We start from the raw sequence: 14537 nt of genomic DNA on the forward strand, positions 1-14537 counted from the left end.
ATGTGGGTTATCACCCCCGGTTTTTCCCCCTCCTCCTCTGAGTCGACGTCCGACCCAACTGCCGAACCCACAGGCTGACCCTGAATCACAACAGGTGGGCTGCAATAGATTGAAACGGGTAACAGCTCACTTTCTTCCCAAGCAAAAGCAGATACTTACCAGCTAAACAAATCTGAGTTGATTCATGGTCATCAAATTGTGTGAGCATCAGAGAAAGAAGAAAGAAACAGTTAAGGGCACACAGATTCCTTGCCAGAGGGATTATGGGTGATGGGCTAAAGATGAGCTGGAAACACTTTCATCTGTGTGCCTAATCTTTGCTTTAATGATTCATTCATTGGGGACTATCTTAATTTCTTGCCATTCACTCTGAGGAACTTATTGCAGACCAATATTTAAAAGGAGACAATATTATAACACATTAAATATTATATATTCTGTACAACAGAACTTATACAGAAATTAATAGTGTAAAGGATGATCTCTGCAAACCACGGCTGTTGTTAAAAAATCAGTAGTCTTACTGGAAATAACTAATGGTGGGATTGAGCCAGTTCACACCAGTTCGGCAGAATTGGTAGCTAATTTTTTGTTGCCTAGCCCAGAACGGACTTCCAGAAGTGGCATCCACACAGAGAACCAGTTGTTCACATATCTGAATCCCACCACTGGAAATAACTAAACTTTGATTACCCTAGGGGTAGAATGATAAGCTCCTGCTCAGAGGAGCGATTAAGATTTCTAATTATTGGTGTCATGAGTTTCAAACAAGGCAGTGTGGCAGTGCATATGGAACAGATTCAACTTCTATATCTAAACTTATACCACTGTGATTTTCATACAGGATATTATCTACCTGTTTTTGCTCTTATAGATAATTTGCCAACTTGTAATCTTAATGCCGGAAAAGAAACAAAAGAAAAGGATCCTGGGGTATAGCTTTAAAAATTGGGATTGTGTAGCTTCTAACCTAGAAGTATCCTTATAACTGAATGCCATATACTGAGCCTAGTACTGTAGCCTTGAATTTAGTTGCTACTGTACTGATGCATATTTAATAATTGGAAAGGATGCTTTGGGGGCTCATATAAAAGGTCCTTTGCTTGATTGATCCAGCAAGTAGATGATTGAAAGTGGATGCCTGGGCATTTAAAAGTCATGATTTGTTCAGTACTGTAGGTCTATCGTTAACCATCCACTTAATTGAGTGCTTGAAACACTGGAGAATAATAAAACCTTTGTTTTAGAGTAATTCATTTCAAGGTATTCCCCATGGCAATAGGAAGTTAATGCTTTAAGGCATCTACATAAACCCATTTGGATTATGAATGAATAGCTCTGTTATTGGCACAGAGAGGAATGGGTACAGAGCAATGAGTGTTGGTGGTGTTATGTACTGGGCTTGTGGTGATACACCATGTGCGTTGCTGAAGCAGTTAACGGCTTTCCAGCAACCCAGACTAGCTGTCTCCTGTTCTGCAATCGGCTAGCCCCAGGCAGCAAGAGTGGGTTCAAACCTATTGGCTGCCGCCTAGGGGCTAGACTATATATTGTGGCTGGTTGCAGCCCAAGTTTCAGTACAGTTCTAGCAAGAATAAAGTATGTGTTATCCTGTACTCAGCCTCGTGTCGTCATTCCTGCACCCAAGAGCCCACTACTTAACAGGTGGATAAAATTCTAACCGTGTTATTGTTTAATTTATGTATTAATGCATGGTTGTAGCAAAGACTACTTCTAATACAACTACTAAAATGAATTCACAGCTGAACTTATTACCATAGTAGTGGCTTGCTTCAATTTATGGAGGGAAATATGGAGAGGAGTACCACAGGGTCCAATCCTGTAGTGTTCAATATTTTTAGCAGACTCTTGGGTGAGTAACTGACAAGACACTTACAAAGTGTGCAGATGGGAAGAACGGTTAATATTTTAGATGAAAGAGTGAAGATGTTAATAGAGCTAGACAGGCTTAAAGAGTGGGTTGAAATGAATAGGGTTAAACTTAGTCGGGTCCTTTATCTTGGTAAAAAAAAAATGCAAAGCACTATAGAGTGGAAGAAAACTTAATTGGCAGTAGTACATATGGAAGTGACCTGGATGTCCCTGTAGAACACATATTAAACATGAAACTATAGCATGGTGCAGCTGCTAAAAAGCAAATGCTACCTTGGGATGTATTAACATTAGCATAGAGTCCAGATGATAGTAAGTAATTGTTTCACTCTATGGGGCCTTGGTAAGTCCCCATTTGGAAAGCTCTATCCAGTTCTGGGTCTCACAATTCAAAAAGGATTGTGACAAATCAGAGTAAGTATGGAGTATGACCAGTGCTTTTTTTGTAAAAGAAAAAGGTGCAGGAACTCACACGTCATACAACCTGCCTTGCCTAACCTACAAGGTTCCATCCAAAAAAGGTGCCGGAACTCCGTTCTGAGCGTTCTATGAGAAAAAAAGCCCTGAGTATGACTATCAAGATGGTGAAGAGTCTGGAAACCAAACTCTACAAGGAACTTTTAAAGAATTGTAGTACATTTTATCTATAGAAAAATATTTAAGGGAAGATATAATAACAGTCTTCAAATATCTGAAGGGTTATCACATGGATGAGAGAGTAGACTTATTCTCTATTGCCCAGAGGACTGGACCAGAACCAGTGAATGAAGGTTTCAACTAGACATCAGGAGGAACTCATGAGTAAATGGACTGTCAGCAGTGGAACAGGTTACCACACGAAGTGGTGAGATCTCCTTTGTAAAAAAATCTTCGAACAAAGGCTAGATACTCATTTTTCAGGAATGTTCTAGTGCAGGGGTAGGGAACCTTGACTCTTTTATGATTCATGGACTTCAACTCCCAGAATTCCTGAGTCAGCTGACTCAGAAATTCTGGGAGTTGAAGTCCATGAGTCATAAAAGAGCCAAGGTTGCCTACCCCTGTTCTAGTGGAACCTCCAAGTCCCCTCCCAAATCTATGATACTATCACTGAAACCTTATTAATTTGTCAAAAGAGAACTGAGAAAGATTTCAGATAGGAAAAATGCTGCTGGCTACCTCTCTGGCTGGAATAGCTATTTCTTTTCCCAGGTCTGCTTGGTACACTTTCAATCTCTCCAGCATTTTTTCATCTGATGGATAGAATAGCAGGAAGGTAGCTGCACATTCAGCGGCAACAGTCCGATCTCCAACTAAAAGAAAGAAAATGGTCTTCATCATAATGTTTCTTCTGTCTGCCATTCCGGCAAAGCTTCACCTCATAGTCTTATATGAACTTCTCAGCTGTTCATTTCCTGCTTACCTCTGTCATAGGCAAATTGCAATAAATCAAAATGAGATGGGATGAAATCTTCTGTGGTAGACACCCTGCCTGGCTTGGTGGCAATATCAAGGACACACTGTTGCCTGCATTTCAAGACCTGGACATAATGAGCTGGAAAGAAAGAAAGAGAAATACAAGGGGGCTTTGGCATCACAACTACAAAAACAGCTGGAACAAGTATTGCTAAGATTCCTACATTTTCTGTGTCTCTTATCTCACCATGCAGGTAATGCATGTTAAATTTAAAATACGTAGATAGAATTGAATGTGATGTTTTATTTCAAAATCTGAGTAATTGTCTTATAGGCCTATCTAGATTGTTTTGGCTTTGGCCAATATGACAACTTGTATAGTGCTGATTGCCATACAAGTTAAGTGCAGATTGCTATGTTGTTTATTATTATTTAGGGAAAAAAGACTGGTGAGCAAAGACTGGAGAAAAATGGTCTCAAGTTTAGCGGGCCAAGGGAGGCATCAAGACTTCCATGTCATGCAAAATAGAAAAAGACAGAGAGTGCGGATCAGAGATAGGAGATTGAAAAGATCCCTGAGGAAACATACTCAGTGCCTGAATTAGTTAGCAGTTAGCTGGATATCACTTTTCAATGGCAGCATTTACAACAATGTTTTTTATTTAGTCAGACCAGAATTTTTGTATGAAAGGATTTTGTGTTGGACTCTGATATTGACTAATAATCCTCTCCTAATTTTCCCTAGGAGAGTGGAGACCTTTTTGATTATTGTTATTGGTACAAATTAGAAAACCTTCCAAATTGCATCTTTATTCCGAGACCTATTATTTGATTTCTTCATTTCAAAATGCCTTTTAAAATCCTGAGAGCCTGGAGCCATACATTCATTTGAGATGCTTCCCTTCTCATTGGCCCCTTCTAAAACTGAGGGAATTTGCAATTTGTAAGCTTGTTCAGGAGTGCAACATTTGGAGGATGCAAGAGACCAGTAATGAGATGCTCTGGCAGCTTTACAAATCCAATCAAGCAATCAAGTCATCCTGACATTTCCTAAATTTTTGAGGTTGGGAGAGACTGTTTGACATACTGAATATTGATAACATCGTCATAGACATTCCCATAAATTTCAGCATAGACTCCCAATTTTTCAATGACTTTCTTTAAAAAGTAGCCAAAACTTAATTTTCTCCCATATCTGATTCCAAATTTCAGGAACAGCCCCCCCCCATTTTTGCAAAAGCTATTATAGCTATTGTGAGAACATGAAAAAATGGCAGTAGTTTCTTTTTCTAATCAATTTTAATAAGTCCACAACAAGATCCATTGCTATCTTACCCTGAATATTTAATCATACAATTTAACCAATTTCTTCTAAAAAGTAACTGTACAATTTCACTGATTAAGAGCTATATCTCACTAACTGCTCCTTTTTAAAAAAAAAACAAAACACTTTTCCATGGATTTCCCATGTCATGCTCAAGTGAAACAACAAACAGCTACTTTGGGAGAGTAATATGTGGTGAATATCCAAGAACACTCAACATTAAGATATGCAAAACAGTATTCTGTTTTAGGCCTTTGTAAAGCCACTATGCTGTACTCTGCAGTAAATCATTTTTCTCACTTTGATAAACACGCTACAGAATTTCCTCAGTGAAGTATTTTGCATCGCCTCAAAGCTTTGTACAGTAGTTCCAATACTCAGTTCACGTTGGTTATTCCTGAAGGAAGCCCTCAGAAGCAAAAGGCTATGCTGCTTTGCAAAATAGTTTCAAAAGGATATTTTGCTCAACGTTTTGTCAAAGTGAGATATTCCTTTGAAGATCTGCAAATCTCTTTTTAGAAAAGATGTTTCTTTCAGACAAAGCCTTATGGTTTTTCACGTACTTGCCAGCTCACACAATTCACAATACTTTACTAAACTTTTGATGATACCTGCAATGCTTTCATAGAGGCCTAGTTGAGTCTCTTCTTTGTTGTCCTCATCTTCTCGGAGCCCTTCACAAAGAGCTCTGCAATTCTCCAGTGCCAGCAGCCCCTCTCTGAGCGATTCTTCCAGTTTTGCTGCTGCCTGCTGGTAGTCATCCATACCGTAATGATGCATCCCAGCTTCATAAGCTACCTGCAGAGTCAGAGAACCAAGCCATTTTTGTTATTGTGCAGATGGTGAGTACTGAGCCCCAAGAATAGTACAATTGTCCACTCAAGAGTATAAGTAGTCCTAATAGTTTATTATAGTGGAATTTTTATTGGTTTTAATTATATGGTATTATTATTATTTTTAGCATTAGTATTGTTTAATAACTTGGATATTGTATTGTTTAATAACTAGGATATTAATTTGTTTATGTTTTTATTATTATGTTTACTTTTAATTTGCTTGTATTTATGTTAAAAGGGAGTTAAAGCGCATTATGAACTTGGTTATTTATATAGTTGGTTAATGTTAGTTAGATTATGTTTATTATATTTGTAACCCTGTACTCAGCTCTGGGAAGTGGGGGAGGGAGGGAGGGGGTTTAGGGTGGTTTGGTTTTGGGGATTATATTGTAATTTTTATAAAACTTTTCAATAAAAAAAGAGTATACGGTAAGTAGTCCTCAGCTTACATTCCTTTAGCGACCATTCGAACTTACCACGGCATTGAAAGAATGACTTACAACCGATCCTAGCACTTATGACCTTTGCAGCATCCCCGCCCTCACAACAAGTGAGCATGCTGCTATGTTTTGCCTACTGCTGTGATGGTTCAGCAGAGCATATTATCTCCAAAAATTTTGAGATCATTTTTAAAAAACATGTTTTGGGTTTGCCCTCCAAGCATTTGTATAATTTAAATCCTGCTCTGTGATTACAACAATAATTTAAAAACACATTTTCAAAGTTTTTTTAAAGGAAAAAAATTGGATACAAGCAAAAATATCACTTCTAGAGATCACCATTCAACCCCCCAAAAGCAGATTGTTTTTCTAAAAACAGTTGTTAGATTTCTGCTAAATATTTGTTCCATTGGTGACTATTGCAGAAATATAATAAAAATAGTTTAAAGAGGGTTAAGGCAAATTTAAAATTTAAAAAGAGGAGACCACAGTGAAGCCAACTAGAAAGAAACGAGTAGTAACAATATAGCACATTTAAACCTTGTTTTGCACATCAGCAGGTTTTTCTAATTTTTGCAGGCTTGTTTTTATTGTTCTGCTTGTTTAAATTTACAGATGAAGTTTTATGCTGAAGTTCTGTTCTGAGAAATTGCAGAAGAAATTATGAGAAAAACATACAGGAGGACAATATTTTATTGCCCCTTAGAAAACAAGGACTAACAGCACACTTATCTATGAGAGTCAACATATGCTTAGGTCTTTAGAACCATGACTCTCAATCTCTACACAGCGACCCATCTGATCTCTTCTATAACATCCAGTTTTCCAAAAAATATCTCACCCAATGTGGTTGAGCCTCCAGATCCCGAAAGCTTTCGGATTTTACCCCTGCCATGCGCTGGTATTTCTCCATATCCTCACGCATTTGTAGGTGCTGTGGATTGGCTACGAAGAATGTATGAGCCGAAGAAACAGCTTCATCCAGTTTTTTTAACTGTTGAAAACAGAAAATAAAATCCTTTTTGACTGAATGTAGAACACGAGGGGTTCATCTTCGTTTGGGAGCAAGGAGGTAAAAAGGAATACAGCAATCCCTCTGGTTGGATCTGTCTGCCCCCAAATAGTACTATTGACTAAAGTATCTGTGAAATAATGTTTATTATATCATAATTCAGGTGATAATTAGCATCTGTGTGCATGTGCATGTATGTACACATAGACATACAGGCACACACACACAACTATAATACACAGTCTCAATTTAATTTTAAAAATCGTTATTCTGTGTAGTCAATCTGCAGGAAACCCCCTCCCATGTGCATTGATAGTTATGCAGCATCTGGGTTGAATTCACATTATTAACACTGACAGGTACTTTTCTGACACGTACAGCAGGCAGTTTTATTTATTTTTCCAACCTAAGTAGGAGGGGCTATGATGATTAGAATTATAAAGCCCAGGGCTTTTTTTCTCGTAGAACGCTCAGAACGGAGTTCCGGCACCTTTTTTGGATGGAACCTTGTAGGGTAGGCAAGGCGGGTTGTATGATATGTGTGAGTTCCGGCACCTTTTTCTTTTACAAAAAAAGCACTGATAAAGCCTAATCATCATAGCCCCTCCCCACTTAGAGTGGAAAAAAAATTGCTCTTTTAAAAGCTAGAGGAAGAACTCTAAGGAAGCAGAGGAACAAGGAGTCACCGCAAACTTGAGAAACTAAGAGAAGTCTTCTCAGCTACCAATTAAAAAAACTAAAGCTAGCTACAAAAAGCTCAACAACAACACAACCACAACCAAATATGCCAAGTTGAGGACTATTATTCTGAAAATCAAGTTATTCTGAAACAGGTAAAATCTAGACAGTGATACGTTTAGAATCATGGCGCCTGATCTCCGCTCTTTCCGGCGCGATCTTAAAACCTACCTTTTTGAACAAGCTGGCCTGGCCTGATGGGATGGGGTTGGGTTTTATAAATTGATCTTAACTTTTTAATCTGTATTAATTTATTACGGGCATTGCTGTTTAATTACTTTTTAATTTTTGTATCCTGTTTTTTATTATGTATTGCCCTGTTCACCGTCCTGAGTCCTTCGGGAGAAGGGCGGTATACAAATTAAATTAATAATAATAATAATAATATTTTTACATTCTATGTGTTTAAGTCTAGTATGTTTCTCTGATATTTCTCTGTACAGATCAGTAACTGCATGTTTTATGGAACTTTGAACCTCTTTATAGCAATCCTCTCTCTAAATTAGGAGAAAACCAGCATCATTTTGTAGTTTGGCAGAATTTGTTAATTTTCTTCTTAATTTTCAATAGGAAATCCTTTTAAATTGCAGTCTCTGACTTGAACAACTAAATAGTTTTATTTGCTCTGCTACTTGAAGCTAGAAGGGATTTATACATTCTTTTCCTTTTTTAAAAGCAGTTTGTTTTTATGTATCTCTTGTGAAATTGGTCTATCACACACACACACACACACACACACACACATGAAAAGGACCGATTTTCCTAGCCTCAATACTACATACCGTAACTATAGGGCTCTCTATGGAATTTATTTTTCCCTTCATTTTTCTTCTTTTTTTTCCTTTTAACTTGTCAAGAAAGCAACACTGAATGTTGGAAGCCCTCTCAGTCTTAGATAGCAATGGATGCCAACTGATCCTCCCCTATCCTTGGAAGAAAGATAGTGGCCTAACAAGCTCCAAGGGCAGGGCAGAAAACGCAGTTATGATGTATAAAACCCAAAGTGAAAGGAAGTTCAAGATCTCCAACCTTTCACTCTGTAGGCTCAGCTTTGCTAACATGGTCCCCAAGTAGAATGCCAACAGCAGGTCAGCCCGAGACATTTTGCTGATTGAAGTAGTGTTTTCTCATAAATCGTTATACCACCCAACTCTTTTGTCATGACAAACAAAACAAAAAAAGTAATATAAATGTAACAAGACCAGTAACAAAAGCAATGCTAGTAGCTCATAGCTCATTGGCTATCAAATTATTGTTCATTCCACATAGTGTATCTCAAGAATTCTGAATTAGGATTATGTGTGGAGCAGTGGGCTAACGCCTCCTTAAGTAACACCAGCTGCCTGCAATTATTGCAGGTTCGCATCCCACCAGGCTCAAGGTTGACTCAGCCTTCCATCCTCCCGAGGTAGGTAAAATGAGGACCCAGATTGTTGGGGGCAATTAAGCTGACTTTGTAATAATGCCGCTTGGGTGTGTGTGTAAAAGCCCTAATAAGCAGGCATATACATGGAATGAAGGCTACTGCTAAGCTTGTAAGCTGCCCTGAGTCTTCGGAGAAGGGCAGGATATAAATGCAATAAAAATAAAATAAATAAATGTGAGATTAGTTCTTTCCTTTTGAAATGGGCCCCCCACCAGTGTTGTTTTTTTTAAAAAAAAGGGGGCCCAAACCCAACATTTGAAACCAATAGATGGTTCAACATTTCATGCAAGTCAGCAGTACAAAGTAATTAAAATCTGATGCTAGGAATTTGTTCAAGTTTTATCAATGGAATTCAATGACTGAACTACTGGTTTCAATGGGGGGAAAAATGAAACAAAAATACAGATGCAATGAAAATAAAGTCTGGTGGGAGGGCTAACGCCTCCTTAAGTAACACCAGCTGCCTGCAATTAGTGCAGGTTCGCATCCCACCAGGCTCAAGGTTGACTCAGCCTTCCATCCTTCCCAGGTAGGTAAAATGAGGACCCAGATTGTTGGGGGCAATTAAGCTGACTTTGTAATAATGCCGCTTGGGGTGTGTGTGTGTGTGTGTGAAAGCCCTAATAAGCAGGCATATACATAGAATGAAGGCTACTGCTAAGCTTGTAAGCCGCCCTGAGTCTTCGGAGAAGGGCGGGATATAAATGGAATTAAAATAAAAATAAAATAAATAAAAATAATGTCCTGCCCTCTGTCTCTCAGGAGTCTTCAGTAGAGCTTGAACTCAACAGATGACTTTAGGACTTTAAACCTGCCCCTCTCAACCCATCTCTGAGAACCGTGTCAAAGAACAGAAGTACCACTTTCATTCAAAGAATGCACCAAACACTGGACGGATAAAGGACTAGTTGAAATTCAAAGCCACGAGAATCTCTGCAGGGAAGTTTTCCTGGAGTCGAGGAAGGTATTGGATGTTATGCTAATACTTGGCGGAGGGCTGGACGGCCTGGGGTGGGGGTTGCGCTGCTCTTCTGGCGGACGTGGAGGAGGGTGGCCGAGGGAAGGCGGGCGGCCACATCAGCAGCTACAGCACACGGAGGGTCCCCCCCCCCCCGTCCGCTCACCTTGAAGAAGGCAACTTGCAAATAATTGTAGGGCTCTCTCTCTTCAAAGTCCTGTTGGATGACGCGGCTGGCTCGGTAGCGGGACGGCTGCCCGCCCAGCCTCCGTCCCAGGCATTCCTCCAGGCATTCCGCTCGCTGCAGCACCCGGTCAAAGAAAATGGTCTCCCAGGGCTGGAAAGGCGACGGGCTCCTAAAACAGGCTTCCCTCTGGCATTGGCCTCGGCACTTTCGGCGCGCCTCCTGCAGCTGCCAATAGCCGTGGATGGAGCGCTGGAGCAGCTCGGAGGCCCGAGGCCAGTCCTGGGCGAAGTAAGCCCGCACCCCGTCCGCGTAGAGCAAGTCGAAAGGGGCTACCTGGCTCGGCCCTGGAGAGAAGCAGCCGCAGCTTCCAGCGAGGAGGAGGAAGAGGAGGAGGAGGAGGAGGAGAGCGGAGGAGTGCATGGCCGAATCCCGAGCGGGATTCGAGGGAAGGAAAGCCAGAAGGGAAGCAAAGGGAAGCTGCAAACGTAGCTGGAAGGAAGGGGGTGGGCGGAGAGAGAGAGAGAGAGAGAGAGAGAGAGAGAGAGAGAGAGAGAGAGAGAGGGAGGGAGGGAGGGAGGGAGGGAGAGAGAGAGAGGGAGGGAGGGAGGGAGGGAGGGAGAGAGAGGGAGGGAGGGAGGGAGGGAGAGAGAGAGAGGGAGGGAGGGAGGGAGGGAGGGAGAGAGAGAGAGAGAGAGAGAGAGAGAGAGAGAGAGAGATGCCTCGGCTGCTTTCCGCTCTTCTGCTTGGCTGGGATGGAAAGGGGCGCCTGCGGGAAGGAAAGAAGAAGGCGGAGACCCAAAGAGGAGGAAAAGAAAGGTAGGGAACTCCAGAGCCGCCCGCGGCTGGAAAGTCCTCCCGAAGCGGGAGCGAGAGCCCTGGCAGTCTGGCAGTCTGGGCGGGAGAGGAGAATCTCTCCGAAGGGAGGTGCGAATTGATGGACGCTTAGCCAGCAGCCATCTCCCAAGCTCAGAGCACTGTAGAGCAGCGTTTCCCAACCTTAGGAACTTGAAGATGCGTGGACTTCAACTCCCAGAATTCCCCAGCCAGCTATGCTGGCTGGGGAATTCTGGGAGTTGAAGTCCATGCATCTTCAAGTTCCTAAGGTTGGGAAATGCTGCTGTAGAGCTTCCTGGCTCCAGCCTTTGAAGTACTGTATATCCCTAAATGCCCTGTTCAAACGGGAGTTCGCCTTTGTTTGCAGACAAAACGTACGTATGTATGGTTTATTACTTGTATTTTGCTACAGACACAGTTGCCCAGTTGCCCGTATGGGCTTAAAGGGCCTTTACAGAGGTGAAAAAAGAGCTTGAGCCTTGATTCCCCCTCCCACCTCCATCTCTGCATATAACAGGTGATCCAACTGGGACTGCTGTGCAAGATGCCCATCAGTAATTTAGAGACCGTGGTATCGGAGCAGGTGGAAGCACTGGTTGACCCTGGCCTGGAAGCTGAACAGGGATGCACTGGAGAAAAACCTGCAGTACTGTGGATTTGACCTTCTCTTTTCTTTTTCTTTTTGTTTTACCATTTGCACACTTAAAAACTCCATTCCTGCTTTGCTCAACTTACATTTCTCTTAACCCACTCACTTCCATACTATATAATGGAGCAGACCCACAGTGTATGTTGCTCACCCCCTGCCCAGCCTAACGTCATCCTGCACTTCCTGAATTTTGCTCACTGATACTTCTTGTACTCTTTCAGTCAAAAGCCTGCCCAACACTATTCCTGCCAGACGCAGGTATACTTAACAAATGAATCCACCTGTAATTTTTGCATCCATCTGCTTTGTACAGAGGAACAACCTTGGTCTTCCTTCTGAGGTCATGCCACAAGTTCAATCAAAGCTGAGTTTTACTTCATGCTGTTCAATGCAAGGTAGAATTTTTTAACATAGAAGCTCTTAAAGGTAAAGGTTCCCCCACACACACACGCATGCTAGTTGTTTCCAACTCTAGGGGCCGGTGCTCATCTCCGTTTCAAAGCCGAAGAGCCAGCGCTTGTCCGAGGACATCTCCATGGTCATGTGGCCGGCATGACTAGATGCCAAAGGCGCACAGAAGGCTGTTACCTTCCCACCCTATTTTCCTACTTGCGTTTTTATGTGCTTTCGAACTGCTAGGTTGGCAGAAGCTGGGACGAGTAACAGGCGCTCACTCTGTTACGCGGCACTCGGGATTCGACCCACCAAACTGCCGACCTTCTGATCGACAAGCTCAGCATCCTAACCCACTGAGCCACCACGTCCCAGAAGCTCTTACAAGCCAACTTACTGTTCCCCTTATTTTGTCTCCTAATACATACACAGAGCTGTTGTCTGACACAGATACTATAGTCGAGAATGAGTGGCTAATGAATGAGTGTGGGTTGAGCACAGGAGTGAGTGACCCGTAGAAGAGAAGCTGGTTGACATATATTAGTTATGCAGAGAAAATGAAGAGGATTAAATTGCAAAATAGTTATCTGAATGAAGAATGCACAGATCAAGAAAATGGGGAATGACTAGAAAGTGATGGTTGGAAAGAGTTGATGATTGATCAGTTACGTGCCATAAAATCACTGTTGATTCCTAGTGGCTGTACTGTATAGACTTTGACCATGTAGAGTTATTGACATCCTCAAAAAGAAGTGAGAAGTTTAAAGAATCAAAGATTATTAATGTGTGGACATCACAGAAGCAAGGATGGTTTGCAAAGACAGAAAGACGTGGGAAGAATTTGGTGCGAAAGAGGCCCTCTCTGAGGGAGATGGGCAGTTTAGAAATATGAAATATAAGTAAATATAATATGTAGCCATATTTCCTTTTCTGTGAACAGATACCTTTACTTTCTTATTTCTTTCTGTATTTTGCATAATACTACTTACTCTAAAAAGAATCTTCTGATGGATATCTCTGCATCTCTTTTTCATTTTCCGTGAATGTCATCCTTTGACTTGTGAAGAAATGCTTCTTTTAATCAGTTCTGAATCTTGTGCCATTTAGCTTCGTTGGATGACCCCATTTTGAAAGAGTTTGCCACAACGTACAATGTAAAGACTGTAACAGCCACTATGTAGGAAAGACAGGTGGAAAATTAGCAGAGTGCATCCATCAATACCATCTAGCAGTAACAGCAAGACTTTTGTATATTCAATGCAGGAACGAACCTGTGATACCTAAAGTAGAAGAATGTTTACTAAAGAACTGGCCATGATGGCTAAATTAATGGCTCTTCTGAGAGGAAAGTCACTGAAGAAATTCATCTGGAATTTGGAAGCCTCTTTGTGCAGAAAATGGGGAAAATATCAAATTATTTCTTTAGCTATTAAATGTAGATTCTGCCCATCTCACTATCCAAAGTAAGACTAGGTTGCTATTATGTTATATGGATTTGCAATTATTATTATTATTATTATTATTATTATTATTATTAAAAAACTTTTTGGGAGAAAAGGGACGTTATGCTGGAGTGTTAAACTAACAAATGTTTAAGTTTTTTTTAAAATATCAGAAGTCAGAAGTTAGTCTTTGTTTATATTTTTGCTTTCTTTATCTTTTTGCACCTCTGTGTCTATTTCTTTACATTTCTTTCTGATGGTTAGTTTTTTATGTACTGTATGTTCTGTAGAAAAATTAATAAAAATATTACTAAGAACACCAACTAGCAGACTCATCCATAGTTTCAACTGGGAAATTGTGAGCATCCTAGACCAAGACAAATCCAAAAGTGTTAGGGAATTCCTGGAAGCTTAGCATCAATAGACATATAAATATAAATCACATTAACACATTATTCAGAAAAACAATAACAAAAACTAGAACACATATGCTCCAGCAACCAGATACCCCAGATCAGCAGAGATTAACACCAAACAATGAAGCAGAAAACAATTGCATAATCAAGGACCTACCAGAGAGGGCAATGAATATAAACGAGCAAACCCCACAATCACCAGCGCTGATAATGTTACCTAGTCAGGTAATGAAACAACTGCAAGCTAACAGCAAAGCTTAGAGAGAGAACAAGGACACCACAGTTCAATCCAATGTAATAAAATACATTCTATTTTATATACCTCTCTTGTGTGTCCCCTTTTATTCATCTTTTTTTCTCTGTCAAAAAAGCATTAACCTTTTTCGTAGGAAAGTTCTTTCAATTCTTTAATTATTTTGATTGCCCCTTTGTGCAGTTTTTCCACCTTTACAATAGACGTTTTGAGGAGGTTGTCAGAAAAAAAACCCTGCTTTAGTAGAAAAGTTGTGACATTACCACCAATATTCAAAACAGCAAAATTTCCATTGTGTTCACCATCTTCGGTATGCCTTCCCTGTAGGAATTTCCTGAAAT

General features: G+C 40.7%; 1 protein-coding gene across 1 annotated transcript in view; it reads right to left on the bottom strand.

Annotated features, from left to right (window-relative positions):
- P3H3 (prolyl 3-hydroxylase 3) overlaps positions 1-10629 on the bottom strand; it is a gene marked incomplete at its 5' end in the record, with an annotated part of 41002 nt that extends 30373 nt beyond the window's left edge. The window contains 5 exons of the mRNA XM_083351149.1: positions 3052-3185; positions 3296-3427; positions 5224-5410; positions 6730-6882; positions 10189-10629. Of these exons, the coding sequence (XP_083207275.1) occupies positions 3052-3185; positions 3296-3427; positions 5224-5410; positions 6730-6882; positions 10189-10629 (1047 nt within the window). The remainder of the gene's footprint in view (positions 1-3051; positions 3186-3295; positions 3428-5223; positions 5411-6729; positions 6883-10188) is intronic.
- Between the last annotated feature and the right edge of the window lie 3908 nt (positions 10630-14537).

This window comes from Vipera ursinii, assembly GCF_947247035.1.
Source record: "Vipera ursinii genome assembly, chromosome: 2".
NCBI classification, from domain to species: domain Eukaryota; kingdom Metazoa; phylum Chordata; class Lepidosauria; order Squamata; family Viperidae; genus Vipera; species Vipera ursinii.